The sequence below is a fragment of the Oncorhynchus tshawytscha genome, linkage group LG15, assembly GCF_018296145.1.
Source record: "Oncorhynchus tshawytscha isolate Ot180627B linkage group LG15, Otsh_v2.0, whole genome shotgun sequence".
NCBI classification, from domain to species: domain Eukaryota; kingdom Metazoa; phylum Chordata; class Actinopteri; order Salmoniformes; family Salmonidae; genus Oncorhynchus; species Oncorhynchus tshawytscha.
Genome location: NC_056443.1, coordinates 8,349,654 through 8,364,688, shown reverse-complemented (window position 1 = coordinate 8,364,688; position 15,035 = coordinate 8,349,654). Strand labels below are relative to the sequence as shown.

The following is a 15,035-nucleotide window of genomic DNA, read 5'->3' as shown; positions in this document are numbered from 1 at the left end:
GGCCGGTGCGGAAAATTACTGGCTGGAGATTGATTTCTGGCTCTGTTGAAAAGCTTGCTAAAAACAGGGAAAACAACCAGGGAGGTGTCTTGAGAGTCAAGAAAGAGGGAGGAGGAGGTTGAGAGGAGGAGAGACAGCATGATGCCAACGAGAGAACAGTGACTCAATCAGCTTTTGTGTTCCATTCAGGCGGCAGTTCGAGCCGAGGTGGCCATTTGTTGTGTTTTGCCAGTCTCATTGTACCTACAGTAGATAATTGTCTAGTTCAACAGGTAGGCCTAAAGTTAGCCTACCGCCACCTCTCACCCTTAAAAACAATTGTATAGTTGTAACCAGATTGGACAGGATTGGTCCTGAAACTCTCCACAATAACAATTACTGGTATTGGCGGAGTTGGGAAATTCCCACCAACATGATCATGTGAAACCCCACATGAAGTGAACTCAACAATGAACACACTCAAATCAGCTCTGCGGGACCAGAAGTCACAACTGAGTCAACAATCAAACTAATCTTATTTAGTGTGATAGAGAGAACTGTGTATTGTACTGTGAGAGAGAGACGTTTGACAACATGACTCCAATGTGTGTGTGTGTGTGTAAAAGCCATATATCTTACTCTGAGCCCCTGGAGTCAGTGGTTCTTTGCTGTGTGTGTGTGTGTGTGTGCGTGTGAGGGCTGGCACAATTACCGTATAAGTGAGGGTTATAGATGAAGACCATCATGAAAATTAAAAACCTGTCATAACCGTAAAAATAAAGACAAATAATCTGGAAGGAACAGCTGACTGAAGACAGGACAGCCGTGCATTCGTAACATGACAAAACTTTGTTGCTCCTTGCTGAAAAAAACTATGTGTTGTAGCAAACAAGGCAACACCCCTGACAATGCAGCAGTATCACCTCGAACCTTGGCAATTTGACTGGTATACTCATGGCTACACTCGCAATGGCTGCCTGTTATTGTGATGCAATCATTTCCACGGTAATGTAGAATGCTTAATGAAAATTATGTTAACTGATGTGGTTCATTCAATGGAATGTATATTTTGTGTCAAAAAATAAAATTAAAATAAAAATAAAAATCACAGCACATATTGATGGTTAGACTCCTTGCTTTTGCTTTCTGCTTCGCTCCTAAGGGTACACTCACAATGTTGTTGCTGTCATTTAGTAGACACTCTTATCCAGAGTGAGACTTACAGTTGTGAGCACATAAGTTCATACCTTATTCACTCATATTGGTTCCCCGTCGTAATCAAACTCACAACCCTGGCGTTTCATTCTCTATCAACTGAGTCACATGGGATCCTGTGGGCCGCCAATCCACCTATTATGCCATCATTGATTTGAATGGGGACTCCTGTTCTATTCATTCTATTTCTATGGCAGCACATGAAGTCATGGGTGGAGGAGAGGAGAAAATGGGCATAAAATGTACTTTTTATTTATTTTTGCTATTCAATCTATATATAGACTATACAATGGCCTGGTGTTCCTACTATACACAATCCCTTATCCATACATTGAATGGTAAATTGCATCCCTGAATGACTTTATAGCTCACTAGCTAAATGTAGAATATTGAGCACAACAACATCAACCCTAAGCTCTCGAAAACCCTTCTTCTCCGTATGTAAGGTTTCCAGCCATTACATTTGTCCACATTTGGCTCCATGTAAACTACAATTCTGACCATGTGTTTTAACGTTTAGAAACTTGAATAATGATCGCTTTCACAACGTTTTCCTGAAACGCATGCTAATACGCCCCTTATCTTTCATGTCAGCGAAAAATAACCTTTCAAATAATAAAAGATACACTTCCTGTTGCAGTTTTGCACAGATCCATACACTGACGAACTACAATTCCTCCCCAGTTAGCTTACACAAATTAAGAGCATGCTAGACAGCTAATTAGCACAGGTGGCGGCCTGTCTTCTGTGAACGAGCGCTGTAACATGGAGATATGGCCATGCGGAAACACTAACCCTAAACCCAATAAAAAGGTGGCCCAGTACATCACTGGGGCCAAGCTCCCTGCCATCCAGGACCTCTATACAAGGCAGTGTCAGAGGAAGGCCCTAAAAATTGTCAAAGACTCCAGCCACCCTAGTCATAGACTGTTCTCTCTGCTATCGCAAGGCAAGCGGTACCAGAGCGCCAAGTCTAGGTCCAAGAGGCTTCTAAACAGCTTCTACCCCAAGCCATAAGACTTCTGAACACCTAATCAAATGGCTACCCAGACTATTTGCATTGCCCCCCTCCTTTACACCGCTGCTACTCTCTGTTGTTATCATCTATACATAGTCACTTTAATAACTCTACCCACATGTACATATTACCTCAACTAACCAGTGTACCGGTACCCCCCTGTATATAGTGTCGCTATTGTTATTTTACTGCTGCTCTTTAATTACTTGTTACTTTAATTTCTTATCCATGTTTTTTAAATAAATTTTTTAACTGCATTGTTGGTTAGGGGCTCGTAAGTAAGCATTTCACTGTAACGTCTACACCTGTTGTATTCGGCGTATGTGACTAATACAATTTGATTAGATTATTAGTAGTTAAAAAGTGCTGTTTCTTTAGATAATCAAGGAAATTTGATTTGAACTCTGTCTGCCAATCATTGGTTTGATTGAAGCCAAATCCAACCTGAGTGACCTTACATACAGTGACCTTCAAGTGACTACAGCATTTACCAACCTAGCGTGTTAGCAGAGGCTATAGTGAGACGTAAGCAGTGTCCGAGTCAAATCAGACAGTTCTCAAAAAACAAGGACGACCCAGGCACTATTCATAGAATTAAAATGCCTTTATTACAAAACAACATGTTCAATAGAACAAAATCTTTCCAAAAATATCAAGATCAAAGGCATTTTAATTATATGAAGAGCACTCATTTTTTGATTGCCCAAAAAGCACTTTCCACCTACAGAACAAACATCTACTAACTAGTGTGTCCTTGCAGTGCTTCCTATCCTCCCTTTTCTTCTATAAGTCACTCACACAGCTCTTTGAGGCTCTGAGTGATCTCAACACCACCTACACCTTCTACAGTAGGCCTAAATGAGGGGAGTTTCACCTTAGTGTCAGTAGAATTATAGTGAATGAGCAGGGTCACTCACCCAGTTTGTTGAGGCTGATCTGGGCAGCCTTGGGGATCTCATCACCATCTACACCAGGGGTAGGCAACCCTGTTCCTGGAGTGCCGCATGTACTGGAGGATTTTGTTCCAACTACACCTGATCAACTGAGCGAACTGATCAGTTCAATGATTGCCTAAATTCAACACACCTGGCCTTCCAGGTCAGCTAAATCAAAAACATGAAGTGCCTGCGGTGCTCCAGGACCAGCGTTGCCTATCCCTGATCTACACTCTGTTTACAGTAGGCCCAAGTGAGGTGAGTTAACCATGTCAGTGCTACAGTACCCAGTTCGTTGAGGCTTTGTGCAGCCTTGTCAGTAGTACAGTGTAGTGTATCAAAGGTGAACAGGCAGTGGTCACTCACCCAGTTCGTTGAGGCTCTGAGCAGCCTTGGTGATCTCCCTGCTTCCCCCCTGGAGCTGGCCCTGCAGACGCTTGGACAGGTACAGGATCCTGATGATCCTTCGCAGCAGATCACACGCCACCTGGGAAAAATAGAAAAATATATAACCAAACAAAATAGAACCCCCTCTGAACCAGTCTTTCTGAATCTCTATGAAAAGATGTGAGCGAACGTCAAAACTAATATGGAACGACCCTCTTTTTTCGTCATAATTGATTGAAGATCACTTATTGTAAATTATCTTGAATCAATCACTGTCGACATTTCCAAGTATTTATTTTCCTATTGTAGCCTATATTGTAACAATAACGCCGACCATGGGCATATCAATAGTGGTAATAATAACAGTGTGTCTAGCAGCATTGTGGAGCTGTGTCTGGGGCTGAAGGACAGAGGTCAGCAGTGTGTTTGGGCTTAGTAGTGTGTTGGATGCAGCTAGAGAGCTGGGGGTCTGTCCCTTCAGCCTCTGTGTGTCTGTGTCTGTGTGTCCGTCCCAAGTGTCTGTGTGTCAGACTGATTGCTTTATCTGTGGGTGGCCGAGAAGCTTCCATTTTGTGAGCGAACACTAGACTAAAAGATAAACAAAGCACTCTCCTATTGCCCCTGGATTTATAGTCTGATCATTACCGGTCTCCTTCAGACCCACCTCACCCCAGTCCCACAGAGGTGGACAGAATATACGCACACACACCCTAACACCAAGGACATGACAGTCCCTGGGAGTGAAAAGTGAAAAAAGAGGAGGCACAGATATTGGTCCCACAGCACCACTGTCTTGTCTGTCTGTATAAAATAATAGAAAACATTGCAACTATTCTATTCAGAAATCACAGCACCCTCTCCTTTCACAAACCAGGCCCGTGTTAAGATCCTACCAGCCTGGCATGCCTGCCTGCTACTAGTATCTTCTCTGCAGGATGAATGTCTGAGGTGTAGATAACAACAATAACACTCCACACACACACACGACAAAGCTGAGACAGACAGAGCATCAGAAGACAGACAGAGCAAACACAGAGACAGAGCCATGTTAGAGGAAAGAGCCAGTTAGAATCACAGTAACCTTTCTGACTGAAGCCATATTCCATCAATATTTAATAAGCCTTCCCCTCGAGTCCACAGACAACGGAGCTGCAGTGTGCGTAAGTTGACAGAGCCTGTAAACGCAGAGAGTCTCTATTTCGCTCTCTATCAGGCCGCGGTTACCCAGCCTCGGACAGGACTGGGTCAGGTTGATCACAAGAACAGGTCTTATTTTAAATCACCTGATTGCTTTTTACTGATTTCTTCTAAACGGGTGGCCACTGATAGCGAGGTGGATTAAAAACCACAACAGTGATGTCACGGGTTAAGATTGCAGATGCTATCTGAGAACAGGATCAAAGTAATGCTGTTTGAAAGGTTGAGATAACGTTGTAAACCTTTAACATGGCCTTTATGTATTAAATAGTGGAGGATTTACCAAGAAAAACAGATGGATTTGACATAACAGCTAGGATTCCTGGTTTGAAGATCACTCAGCCTCCATAAGCACAGTTCTATAAATCATCTATATAAATATACCTTTCTCCAAAGTGGTGGCGAGTGATTCCAAAATGACAGGCATGTGCAACAAGAGTAAAAGTGGTCATATACAGTGCCTTGCAAAAGTATTCACCCCCTTCGCTACGAAGCCCCTAAAGATCTGAAATAAAATCCAACAATATATATATGTATATATACAGTGGGGCAAAAAAGTATTTAGTCAGCCACCAATTGTGCAAGTTCTCCCACTTAAAAAGATGAGAGGCTTGTAAATTTATCACAGGTACACATCAACTATGACAGACAAAATGAGAAGAAAAAAATCAAGAAAATCACATTGTAGGATTTTTAATGAATTTATTTGCAAATTATGGTGGAAAATAAGTATTTGGTCACCGACAAACAAGCAAGATTTCTGGCTCTCACAGACCTGTAACTTATTCTTTAAGGATATCCTTTGTCCTCCACTCATTACCTGTATTAATGACACCTGTTTGAACTTGTTATCAGTATAAAAGACACCTGTCCACAACCTCAAACAGTCACACTCCAAACTCCACTATGGCCAAGACCAAAGAGCTGTCAAAGGACACCAGAAACAAAATTGTAGACCTGCACCAGGCTGGGAAGACAATCTGCAATAGGTAAGCAGCTTGGTTTGAAGAAATCAACTGTGGGAGCAATTATTAGGAAATGAAAGACATACAAGACCACTGATACTCTCCCTCGATCTGGGGCTCCACGCAAGTTCTCACCCCGTGGGGTCAAAATGATCACAAGAATGGTGAGCAAAAATCCCAGGACCACACGGGGGGACCTAGTGAATGACCTGCAGAGAGCTGGGACCAAAGTAACAAAGCCTACCATCAGTAACACACTACGCCGCCAGGGACTCAAATCCTGCAGTGCCAGACGTGTCCCCCTGCTTAAGCCAGTACATGTCTAGGCTCGTCTGAAGTTTGCTAGAGAGCATTTGGATGATCCAGAAGAAGATTGGGAGAATGTCATATGGTCAGATGAAACCAAAATATAACTTTTTAGTAAAAACTCAACTCGTCGTGTTTGGAGGACAAAGAATGCTGAGTTGCATCCAAAGAACACCATACCTACTGTGAAGCATGGGGGTGGAAACATCATGCTTTGGGGTTGTTCTTCTGCAAAGGGACCAGGACGACTGATCCGTGTAAAGGAAAGAATAAATGGGGCCATGAATCGTGAAATTTTGAGTGAAAACCTCCTTCCATCAGCAAGGGCATTGAAGATGAAACGTGGCTGGGTCTTTCAGCATGACAATGATCCCAAACACACCGTCCGGGCAACGAAGGAGTGGCTTCGTAAGAAGCATTTCAAGGTCCTGGAGTGGCCTAGCCAGTCTCCAGATCTCAACCCCATAGAAAATCTTTGGAGGGAGTTGAAAGTCCGTGTTGCACAGCAACAGCCCCAAAACATCACTGCTCTAGAGGAGACCTGCATGGAGGAATGGGCCAAAATAACAGCAACAGTGTGTGAAAACCTTGTGAAGACTTACAGAAAACATTTGACCTCGGTCATTGCCAACAAAGGGTATATAACAAAGTATTGAGATAAACTTTTGTTATTGACCAAATACTTATTTTCCACCATAATTTGCAAATAAATTCATTAAAAATCCTACAATGTGATTTTCTTGATTTTTTTTCTTCTCATTTTGTCTGTCATAGTTGATGTGTACCTGTGATAAATTTACAAGCCTCTCATCTTTTTAAGTGGGAGAACTTGCACAATTGGTGGCTGACTAAATACGTTTTTGCCCCACTGTATGTATGTATGTATATATATATGCCTGGTCTGTGAGTTTTGGTGGGCGGCCCTCTCTTGGCAGGTTTGTTGTGGTGCCATATTCTTTAATTTTTTTTAGAATGGATTTAATGCTGCTCTGTGGGATGTTCAAAGTTATTTTTTTTTATATATTTTTTTTTATGGGAATGTGTATGTATATATATATATATATGCAACAAAGAGACCAAAGATAACCCTGGAGGAGCTGCAATGCTCCACAGTGGAGGTTGGAGTATCTGTCCATAGAACCACTAAGCCGTACACTCCACAGAACTGGGCTTTACAGAAGAGTGGCCAGAAAAAAAGCCATTGCTTAAAGAAAAAAATAAGCAAACATGTTTGGTGTTCGCCAAAAGGCATGTGGGAGACTCCCCAAACATATGGAAGAAGGCATCTGACCAGATGAGACTAAAATTTAGCTGTTTTGGCTATCAAGGAAAACGCTACGTCTGGCACAAACCCAACCACTCTCACATGACCCCGAGAACACCATTCCCACAGTGAATGAAGCATGGTGGTGGCAGCATCATGCTATGGGGGTGTTTTTCATCTGCAAGGACTGGGAAACTGGTCAGAATTAAAGGAATGATGGATGGCGCTAAATACAGGGAAATTCTTGAGGGAAACCTGTTTCAGTCTTCCAGAGATTTGAGACTGGGATGGAGGTTCACCTTCCAGCAGGACAATGACCCAAGCATACTGCTAAAGCAACACTTGAGTGGTTTAAGGGGAAACATGTAAATGTCTTAGAATGGCCTAGTCAAAGCACAGACCTCAATCCAACTGAGAATCTGTGGTGTGACTTAAAGATTGCTGTAAACCAGTGGAACCCATCCAACTTGAAGGAGCTGGAGCAGGTTTGCCTTGAAGAATGGGCAAACATCCCAGTGGCTAAATGTGCCAAGCTTATAGAGACATATCCCAAGAGACTTGCAGCTGTAATTGCTGCAAAGTTGGCTCTACAAAGTATTGACTTGGGGGGGTGAATAGTAATGCACGTTTTAGTTCTGTTTTTTTGTCTTAGTTCTTGATTGTTTCACAATAAAAAATATGTTGCATCTTCAAAGTGGTAAGCATGTTGTGTAAATCAAATGATACAAACCCCACAAAAATCCATTTTAATTCCAGGTTGTAAGGCAACAAAATAGGAAAAATGCCAAAGGGGGTGAATACTTTCGCAAGCCACTGTAATATTTGTGGTATTTAACGGTCAAATAAATGTCAATGGGTAGATCGATGCTTGCATAAAACATATCATTGTTGTATCATTGTTGTAAACCATTGAGTACAGGGCACTCATATCATTACAGCATGATAGACACTGACACCAGCTATAGCTACATTGTATTGACAGGTTAGAAGAGGACATCCCCAGAGCCATATAGATCTCTATACGGCTCTGGGTTATTGTCATCTTTACAATTTAAAACAGGAGGATCCTGGAAACTGTCCAAGATGCATTAGGCGACCTTGACAATATGTACAGCACCTAACTTGACGTACCGGTCTTGAAAATGGGGAGTGAGACAATAAAAACCCAAGCAAATACTGTCTATACATTTCACTACCTCAGAAACATGGAAATCAAGTCCAGTGCAGAAGTAGAGATAATGCCAGAGTGCTGATAACAATAGAGAGGAAATCTTCCCCCCTGCTATTGAGCCTCAGTCCACAGCCATACAACAATACAAAACCCATCAACACAACAGATTTATTTATGTATTATATGCCTCTCAAGTATTTATGCCTCTCAAACACAAGGAGATGGATGGATACCTGCAATCTGGCGAGCTGGGCAGTCCTGGCTACAATCTTATTGTAGGGGTCAACGATCTTTGTCCTTATCCTACGAGAGAAAACAAATAGCAGGTTGAGTGCTGTTATTAGAGGTCTGATTTTTGAGGGTCTCTGAACACAAGGGTCATATTTTGCCTTGATCATTCCCTGTGATGATGTGTTATGGTATGTTATAGGCTTGGAGTAGGTAGATAATGCACCTAACCACTAGGTAAGATGTTGCTTCATCACCATAATGGTTGAGATTGGGGTTATGTTAATCTGGTCCAAGATCAGTTGTTAACCTACCTGTCCACAGCACCCTGCAGAGCAGCAATCCTGGTCTGCATCATCTGCAGGACCCCTGAGAAACAACACACAAACATCTCACTCAATTTATTGACATAAAAATGATATGATTGGCTTTTATGTAATGATGGAAGAGTATAAGATGCTTTGTGAACTTTCTAAATGTATGCACTCAGCTGACTGTATCCTTGGTATTAAACACTTGAAACTTCTCTTGAGCTTTTGGTCTCAATTCCTTATTGCAAAGAGGTTGCAAAAGCATTTTTCTTTTTAACAATAATACAACATTATTCTCCTTTCAAATAGAACACAATCACTTCAAAACTGAGACACTCGCTGACATTTTTTACAATCGTGTGACAGCAGCGCCCCTTATGGAATGTCAACAGCACTACAATGACAGCATATATTCCAGCATAGGGGTTCTCAAACCTTTTGGGGCTGGGGACCCCTTTTGTGATAGCAAATTGATCAGGAACCCCCTCATCATCAGAACACAAAAAAAAATGGTCTACACTGAGTTTAACTGTGACGTCTGCAGTGCATAGCCAGACTAATCTAGTCTTGTGCCAGGGGAAAGAGCATTTAAAAGGGCCGCCATGGGGCAGAGATTTTTTGTTGAAGCTTTCAAGCTAAATACTGCAATTCTACACATTATGCCACAAACTTTAAATTACATTTACGTAAAAAATCTATATACAGTACCAGTCAAAAGTTTGGGTTCTCTTTACTTTAACTATTTTCTACATTGTAGAACAACAGTGAAGACATCACAACTATGAAATAACACATATGGAATCATGTATTAACCAAATAAGTGTTAAGCAAAGCAAAATATATTTTATATTTCATATTCTTCAAATTAGCGACCCATTGCATTGATGACAGCTTTGCACACTCTTGGCATTCTCTCAACCAGCTTCATGAGGTAGTCACCTGGAATGGTTTTCAATTAACAGGTGTGCCTTATTAAAAGTTTGTTTGTGAAATTTCTTTCCTTCTTAATGCATTTGAGCCAATCAGTTGTTTTGTGACAAGGATAGACCACAATCAGAAGATAGCCCTATTTGGTAAAAGGCCAAGTCCATATTATGGCAACAACAGCTCAAATAAGCAAAGAGAAACGACAGTTCATCATTACTTTAAGACATGGAGGTCAGTCAATACGGAAAATGTCAGGAACTTTGAACGTTTCTTCAAGTGCAGTTGCAAAAACCATCAAGCGCTATGATGAAACTGGCTCTCATGAGGACCGCCCCAGGAAAGGAAGACCCAGAGTTACATCTGCTGCAGAGGATACATTCATTAGAGTTACCAGCCTCAGAAATTGCAGCCCAAATAAATGCTTCACAGAGTTCAAGTAACAGACACATCTCAACATCAACTGTTCAGAGTAGACTGTGTGAATCAGGCCTTCATGGTTGAATTTCTGCAAAGAAACCACTACTAAAGGACACCATTAAGAAGAAGAGACTTGCTTGGGCCAAGAAGCACGAGCAATGGACATTAGACTGATGGAAATCTGTCCACTGGTCTGATAAGTCAAAATTTGAGATTTTTGGTTCCAACCGCTGTGGCTTTGTGAAACACAGAGTAGGTGAAAGGATGATCTCCGCATGTGTGGTTCCCACCGTGAAGCATGCTGGAGGTGTTTTGCTGGTGACACGGTCTGTGATTTATTTAGAGTTCAAGGTATTACTTAACAAGCATGGCTACCACAGCATTCCGAAGCGATACGCCATCCCATCTGGTTTGCTCTTAGTGGGACTATCATTTGTTTTTCAACAGGACAATAATCCAACACACCTCCAGACGGTGTAAGGGCTATTTGAACAAGGAGAGTGATGGAGTGCTGCATCAGATGACCTGGCCTTCACAATCACCCAACCTCAACCTAATTGAGATGGTTTGGGATGAGTTGGACCGCAGAGTGAAGGAAAAGCAGCCAACAAGTGCTCAGCATATGTGGGAACTCCTTCAAGACTGTTGGGAAAGCATTCCAGGTGAAGCTGGTTGAGAGAATGGTTCAGAGAATGCCAAAGCTGCCATCAAGGCAGCATACCACCCTGCATCCCACTGCTGGCTTACTTCTGAAGATAAGCAGGGTTGGTCCTGGGCAGTCCCTGGATGGGAGACCAGATGTTGTTGGAAGTGGTGTTGGAGGGCCAGTAGGAGGCACCCTTTCCTCTGGGCTAAAAAAATATGTCAATGCCCCAGGTCAGTGATTGGGGACATAACCCTGTGTAGGGTGCTGTCTTTCGGATGGGATGTTAAACGAGTGTCCTGACTCTCAGTGGTCACTAAAGATTCCCAATCTGTACGGTTACCTAATCATCCCCAGTTTACAATTGGCGCATTCCTCTCCCCAGGTTGTTGCTGTAAATGAGAATGTGTTCTCAGTCAACTTACCTGGTAAAATAAGGGTTAATAAATAAAAGGCAAAGGGTGGCTTCTTTGATGAATATAAAATATATTTTGATTTGTTTATCACTTTTTTGTTACTACACGATTCCATGTGTTATTTCATTGTTTTGATGTTTTCACTATTATTCTACAATGTAGTAAAAAAAAAAGTTTTAATAAAACACTTGAATGAGTAGGTTTGTCCAAACTTTTGACTGGTACTGTATATACTTGGTGGAGTACTGTGGATATCAATATCCCTGTGAGCCTCCCAGGCCCATGTTGTCCAGAGTTACATTTTAGATGAATAATATTATATTTTATCCACAGTACTTGTATTGTATTACACAGGGATCCGTGGCTTTTGGACATGGATCCCTTGGCCAAAAGCCCCTAGGGGCCCGCAGACCCCAGTTGAAAACCCCTGTTCCAAAAAGTCAGAAGTGCCATGATGATGACAAAAACAAATATGTGCTAAAGGTGTGTTACCTTCCAAAGACTCAATCCCAGTAGCTTGAGCAAGTAACTCCTCATGCCTGGCAACAACCTGACAAGAGAAATATTTACCACAGTCAGGAAGTCTTCAACACATGTCTTTCCTACAGAAAATGTATACATACCAGCCATCAGTATAGAACAAACTGACTGGCTGATTAAACTAATAATCTATATAGATATGTCACTATGGGTCTCACATGTGTGAGATACAGTTGTGTGTGACAGATGATAGGTGTCACGTATACCTGGCTGTGGAGCTCCTTGTCCAGCTGACTGATGCCCTGAGCCAGCTTGGCCAGCTGTTCTGCAATGACAGCATGGTGGATGGCCTGGGCTGTGTACGTCTTCACGTCAAAGTCCTCTATGAGAAAATCAGCATAGCATTCTGGAGAAGAGGTGGATAAAAGGGAACAATTTATTAGCCATCCACTTCCTGGATTATTTATTACCCATGGTAAAGCAACAATATGGCCACACACATTAAACTCCAAACGTATTTCCAAAGACACTTTTGTTTTTTATCACAAGTAAAGAATATTGAAAAACGTAAACGATTATGACGCCTTGATGTCAGTCAATGATGGACTGCCCCGTCAACTCGGTAGCTCTCATTCCTAAACGACTACGGAGCTGATACACCTAGCTGAATAAAACAAAACATACACCTACGTAAAGTAGAACTGATTGACAGAAAAGTATTGAAAATAAATGTTAAAATACAGAATTTTACCATCACTTAGCAGCAAATTCGTTGAAGCTCCTCCACTACCCTCCATGTTTTCCACGTCATCACACAATGACGTATAATTTCAGCGACAGGAAATGAACCAAACCAAACATTTTATTCTTCAAAAGAAAAATCAAACGATCTGTATTTGGTACCAAAGTTCATTGTGATAACGTTATTTATTTATACTTATTAGGTTCAAAGTTCAAAAATGAAAAGTTGTTCGGTGGACACGCCCACTAACGATACTGCGTGTTATTGTTTGCATTCGGGTGTTTGTGAACTTTATCTTGCTATCTTAATTACATAAAATATGAACGTTATCGAGTCACATCAACGTTAGAATAGGCCATAAACTGTATGCACCAAACTATTTCGACTGTGGAAAGAAAAGCATTGCCATGGCTAACAAGCTAGCCAACTGGTTAGCTAACTTCAGTGATTAAAAACATATGGTCTATGAAAAGGGCGACCACCAACATGATGGACATGTTTTGAGTAAGGGAAGTTCTGAAAATCTGTGCTCCTATGGTCCGGTATTCAAAGTAAGAGGATCTGATCTTTGGACATTTTCAATGACTTGTTCAGCGGTGGGGATTTGTGCGGATAGCTGAAGTAGGTTGAGCAATAGCTATATCTCATCGTTTATTTTCCAGGTTGGCATTCTGGTCACTGGTGAGGAAATTTGACTGTGACATTTGCTTCACTCCAATGATAGTTGCTCCTGACTGTATGTGTTCTGTCAAAGCCAGAGACAGTGAATTTACAAACAATGAAGGTAATATGAGATCACTTTTTTTTTTAAAGGAAATATTAGATGCCTCTCAAAATATAGGGACTTGGTGTCTGCAGTCATTGGATGTGTGAAGACTGTCAATTTGGTGTCAATTAAATCCAACTTTATTGCTCAATGTATCTCTCAGCTGACCATCCTCCGATCGTGCAGTTTGCTGCCAGTGGTGCCCAGACCCTGGCCGATGCAGCCTGTGTGGTCTCGCCCTTCTCTGATGGAGTGGACCTCAACTATGGCTGTCCCCAGCAGTGGGCCATGTCGGAAGGCTACGGTGCATGCCTTCTCAACAAACCTGAGCCTGTCAAAGACATGGTTTGACATGTCAGGAACCAAGTAGACAATCCTAACTACACAGCCTCCATCAAAATAAGGTAAGAGTGATCATATCACCAAATATAATTGTTTCACTTTTGCTTCCAAGACAAAAGAGCCTGTAACAGCTGTATTTTGCAAGCAACCTAAGTGTCATCAGAAGTTCCTTTTCCAGTCGTTGTTTCCGCTCTCTTTTCCCAGAATTCACAAGGACCTGTGATGTACGGTGGACCTGTGTCAGAAGACAGAGGCGGCAGGGGTGTCCTGGATAACGGTCCATGGTCGGACCGCCACCAGCGGTCCACTTTGACGCTATCAAGACCATCAAGGGCAGCCTGTCAGTCCCTGTCATCGCCAACAGAGACATAAAGACCATCCGAGATGTGGAGACCACACATCAGCTCACTTGAGTTGATGGTCAGTTCAATTAGTGCAAATTTCAATTGATCCCTATTCCCAATGTTGTGCACTACTTTTGACCAGACTCCAAAGGCAGTCACACAGGGCTCTGGTCAAAAGTAGTGCACTGTGTATGGGAATAGGGTGTCATATGAGAGTTATTTCCTTGGGAAAGATGCTCTTGAAATGGCTTCATATTAAATCCATTTATATAGGCCAAAGTGATCCACAATGACAGGCTGTGCAGTTCTATGAAAATAAACCACAACATGGGGGGGTTCTGGGAGGCACTATCATGGTTTATTTTTATAGAACTGCATAGCCCCTGTTTACTCCTTATCATAAACACTATCTTCTTTTCATCTGCATTTATTCTGTAACCTCTCATTCCCTCCAGGGAAATCATTCTCTGTTTATTGTGTCATCTTAACAGATATTAATGGTAAATACTTAAAGGGTAGCTAGAGGTTCCATGCAAATAAATAATTAGAGAAAATATAGAATATCTCTATACAGGATCTGTATAGTTATATGGCTCACTCAAGGCACTTCCCCTCCCACCCCACATGTCCTGTCTTGTAGGTGTGATGGCAGGCCGGGGGCTGTTGTCCAACCCGGCCATGTTCACTGGCTACAATGAGACCCCTCTTGAGTGTGTGTGGGACTGGGTGGACCTCGCCACAAACCAGGGGACCCCCTTCACCTGCTTCCACCAGCACCTCATCTACATGCTGGAGAGGGTCAGCTCCCAGCCCGAGAGGAAGGTGATCAACTCCCTGCAAAGCAGCGCCGCAGTCATAGACTACCTCCACAACACATATGGCTCCCCAGACAGAAGGCCTATCATAAACACAGGCTAGGTATATTTTAATGTGTATGTTATTGATTTTATTTTCTATGAAATAAAATATTTTATTTACTATA

The 15,035-nt window shown here is 42.1% G+C and overlaps 1 protein-coding gene and 1 pseudogene across 1 annotated transcript in view; one reads left to right on the top strand and one right to left on the bottom strand.

Moving 5' to 3' along the window:
- Positions 1 to 12,713, bottom strand: part of cog5 (component of oligomeric golgi complex 5) — an 84,934-nt gene extending 72,221 nt beyond the window's left edge. The window contains exons 1-6 of the mRNA XM_042298068.1: positions 12,611 to 12,713; positions 12,126 to 12,265; positions 11,872 to 11,929; positions 8,980 to 9,034; positions 8,671 to 8,740; positions 3,514 to 3,634 (exon numbers count right to left, since the gene is read on the bottom strand). Of these exons, the coding sequence (XP_042154002.1) occupies positions 3,514 to 3,634; positions 8,671 to 8,740; positions 8,980 to 9,034; positions 11,872 to 11,929; positions 12,126 to 12,265; positions 12,611 to 12,656 (490 nt within the window). The 5' untranslated portion in view covers positions 12,657 to 12,713. The remainder of the gene's footprint in view (positions 1 to 3,513; positions 3,635 to 8,670; positions 8,741 to 8,979; positions 9,035 to 11,871; positions 11,930 to 12,125; positions 12,266 to 12,610) is intronic.
- Positions 12,714 to 12,848: 135 nt separating this feature from the next.
- On the top strand, positions 12,849 to 15,035 carry LOC112214330 (annotated as a pseudogene).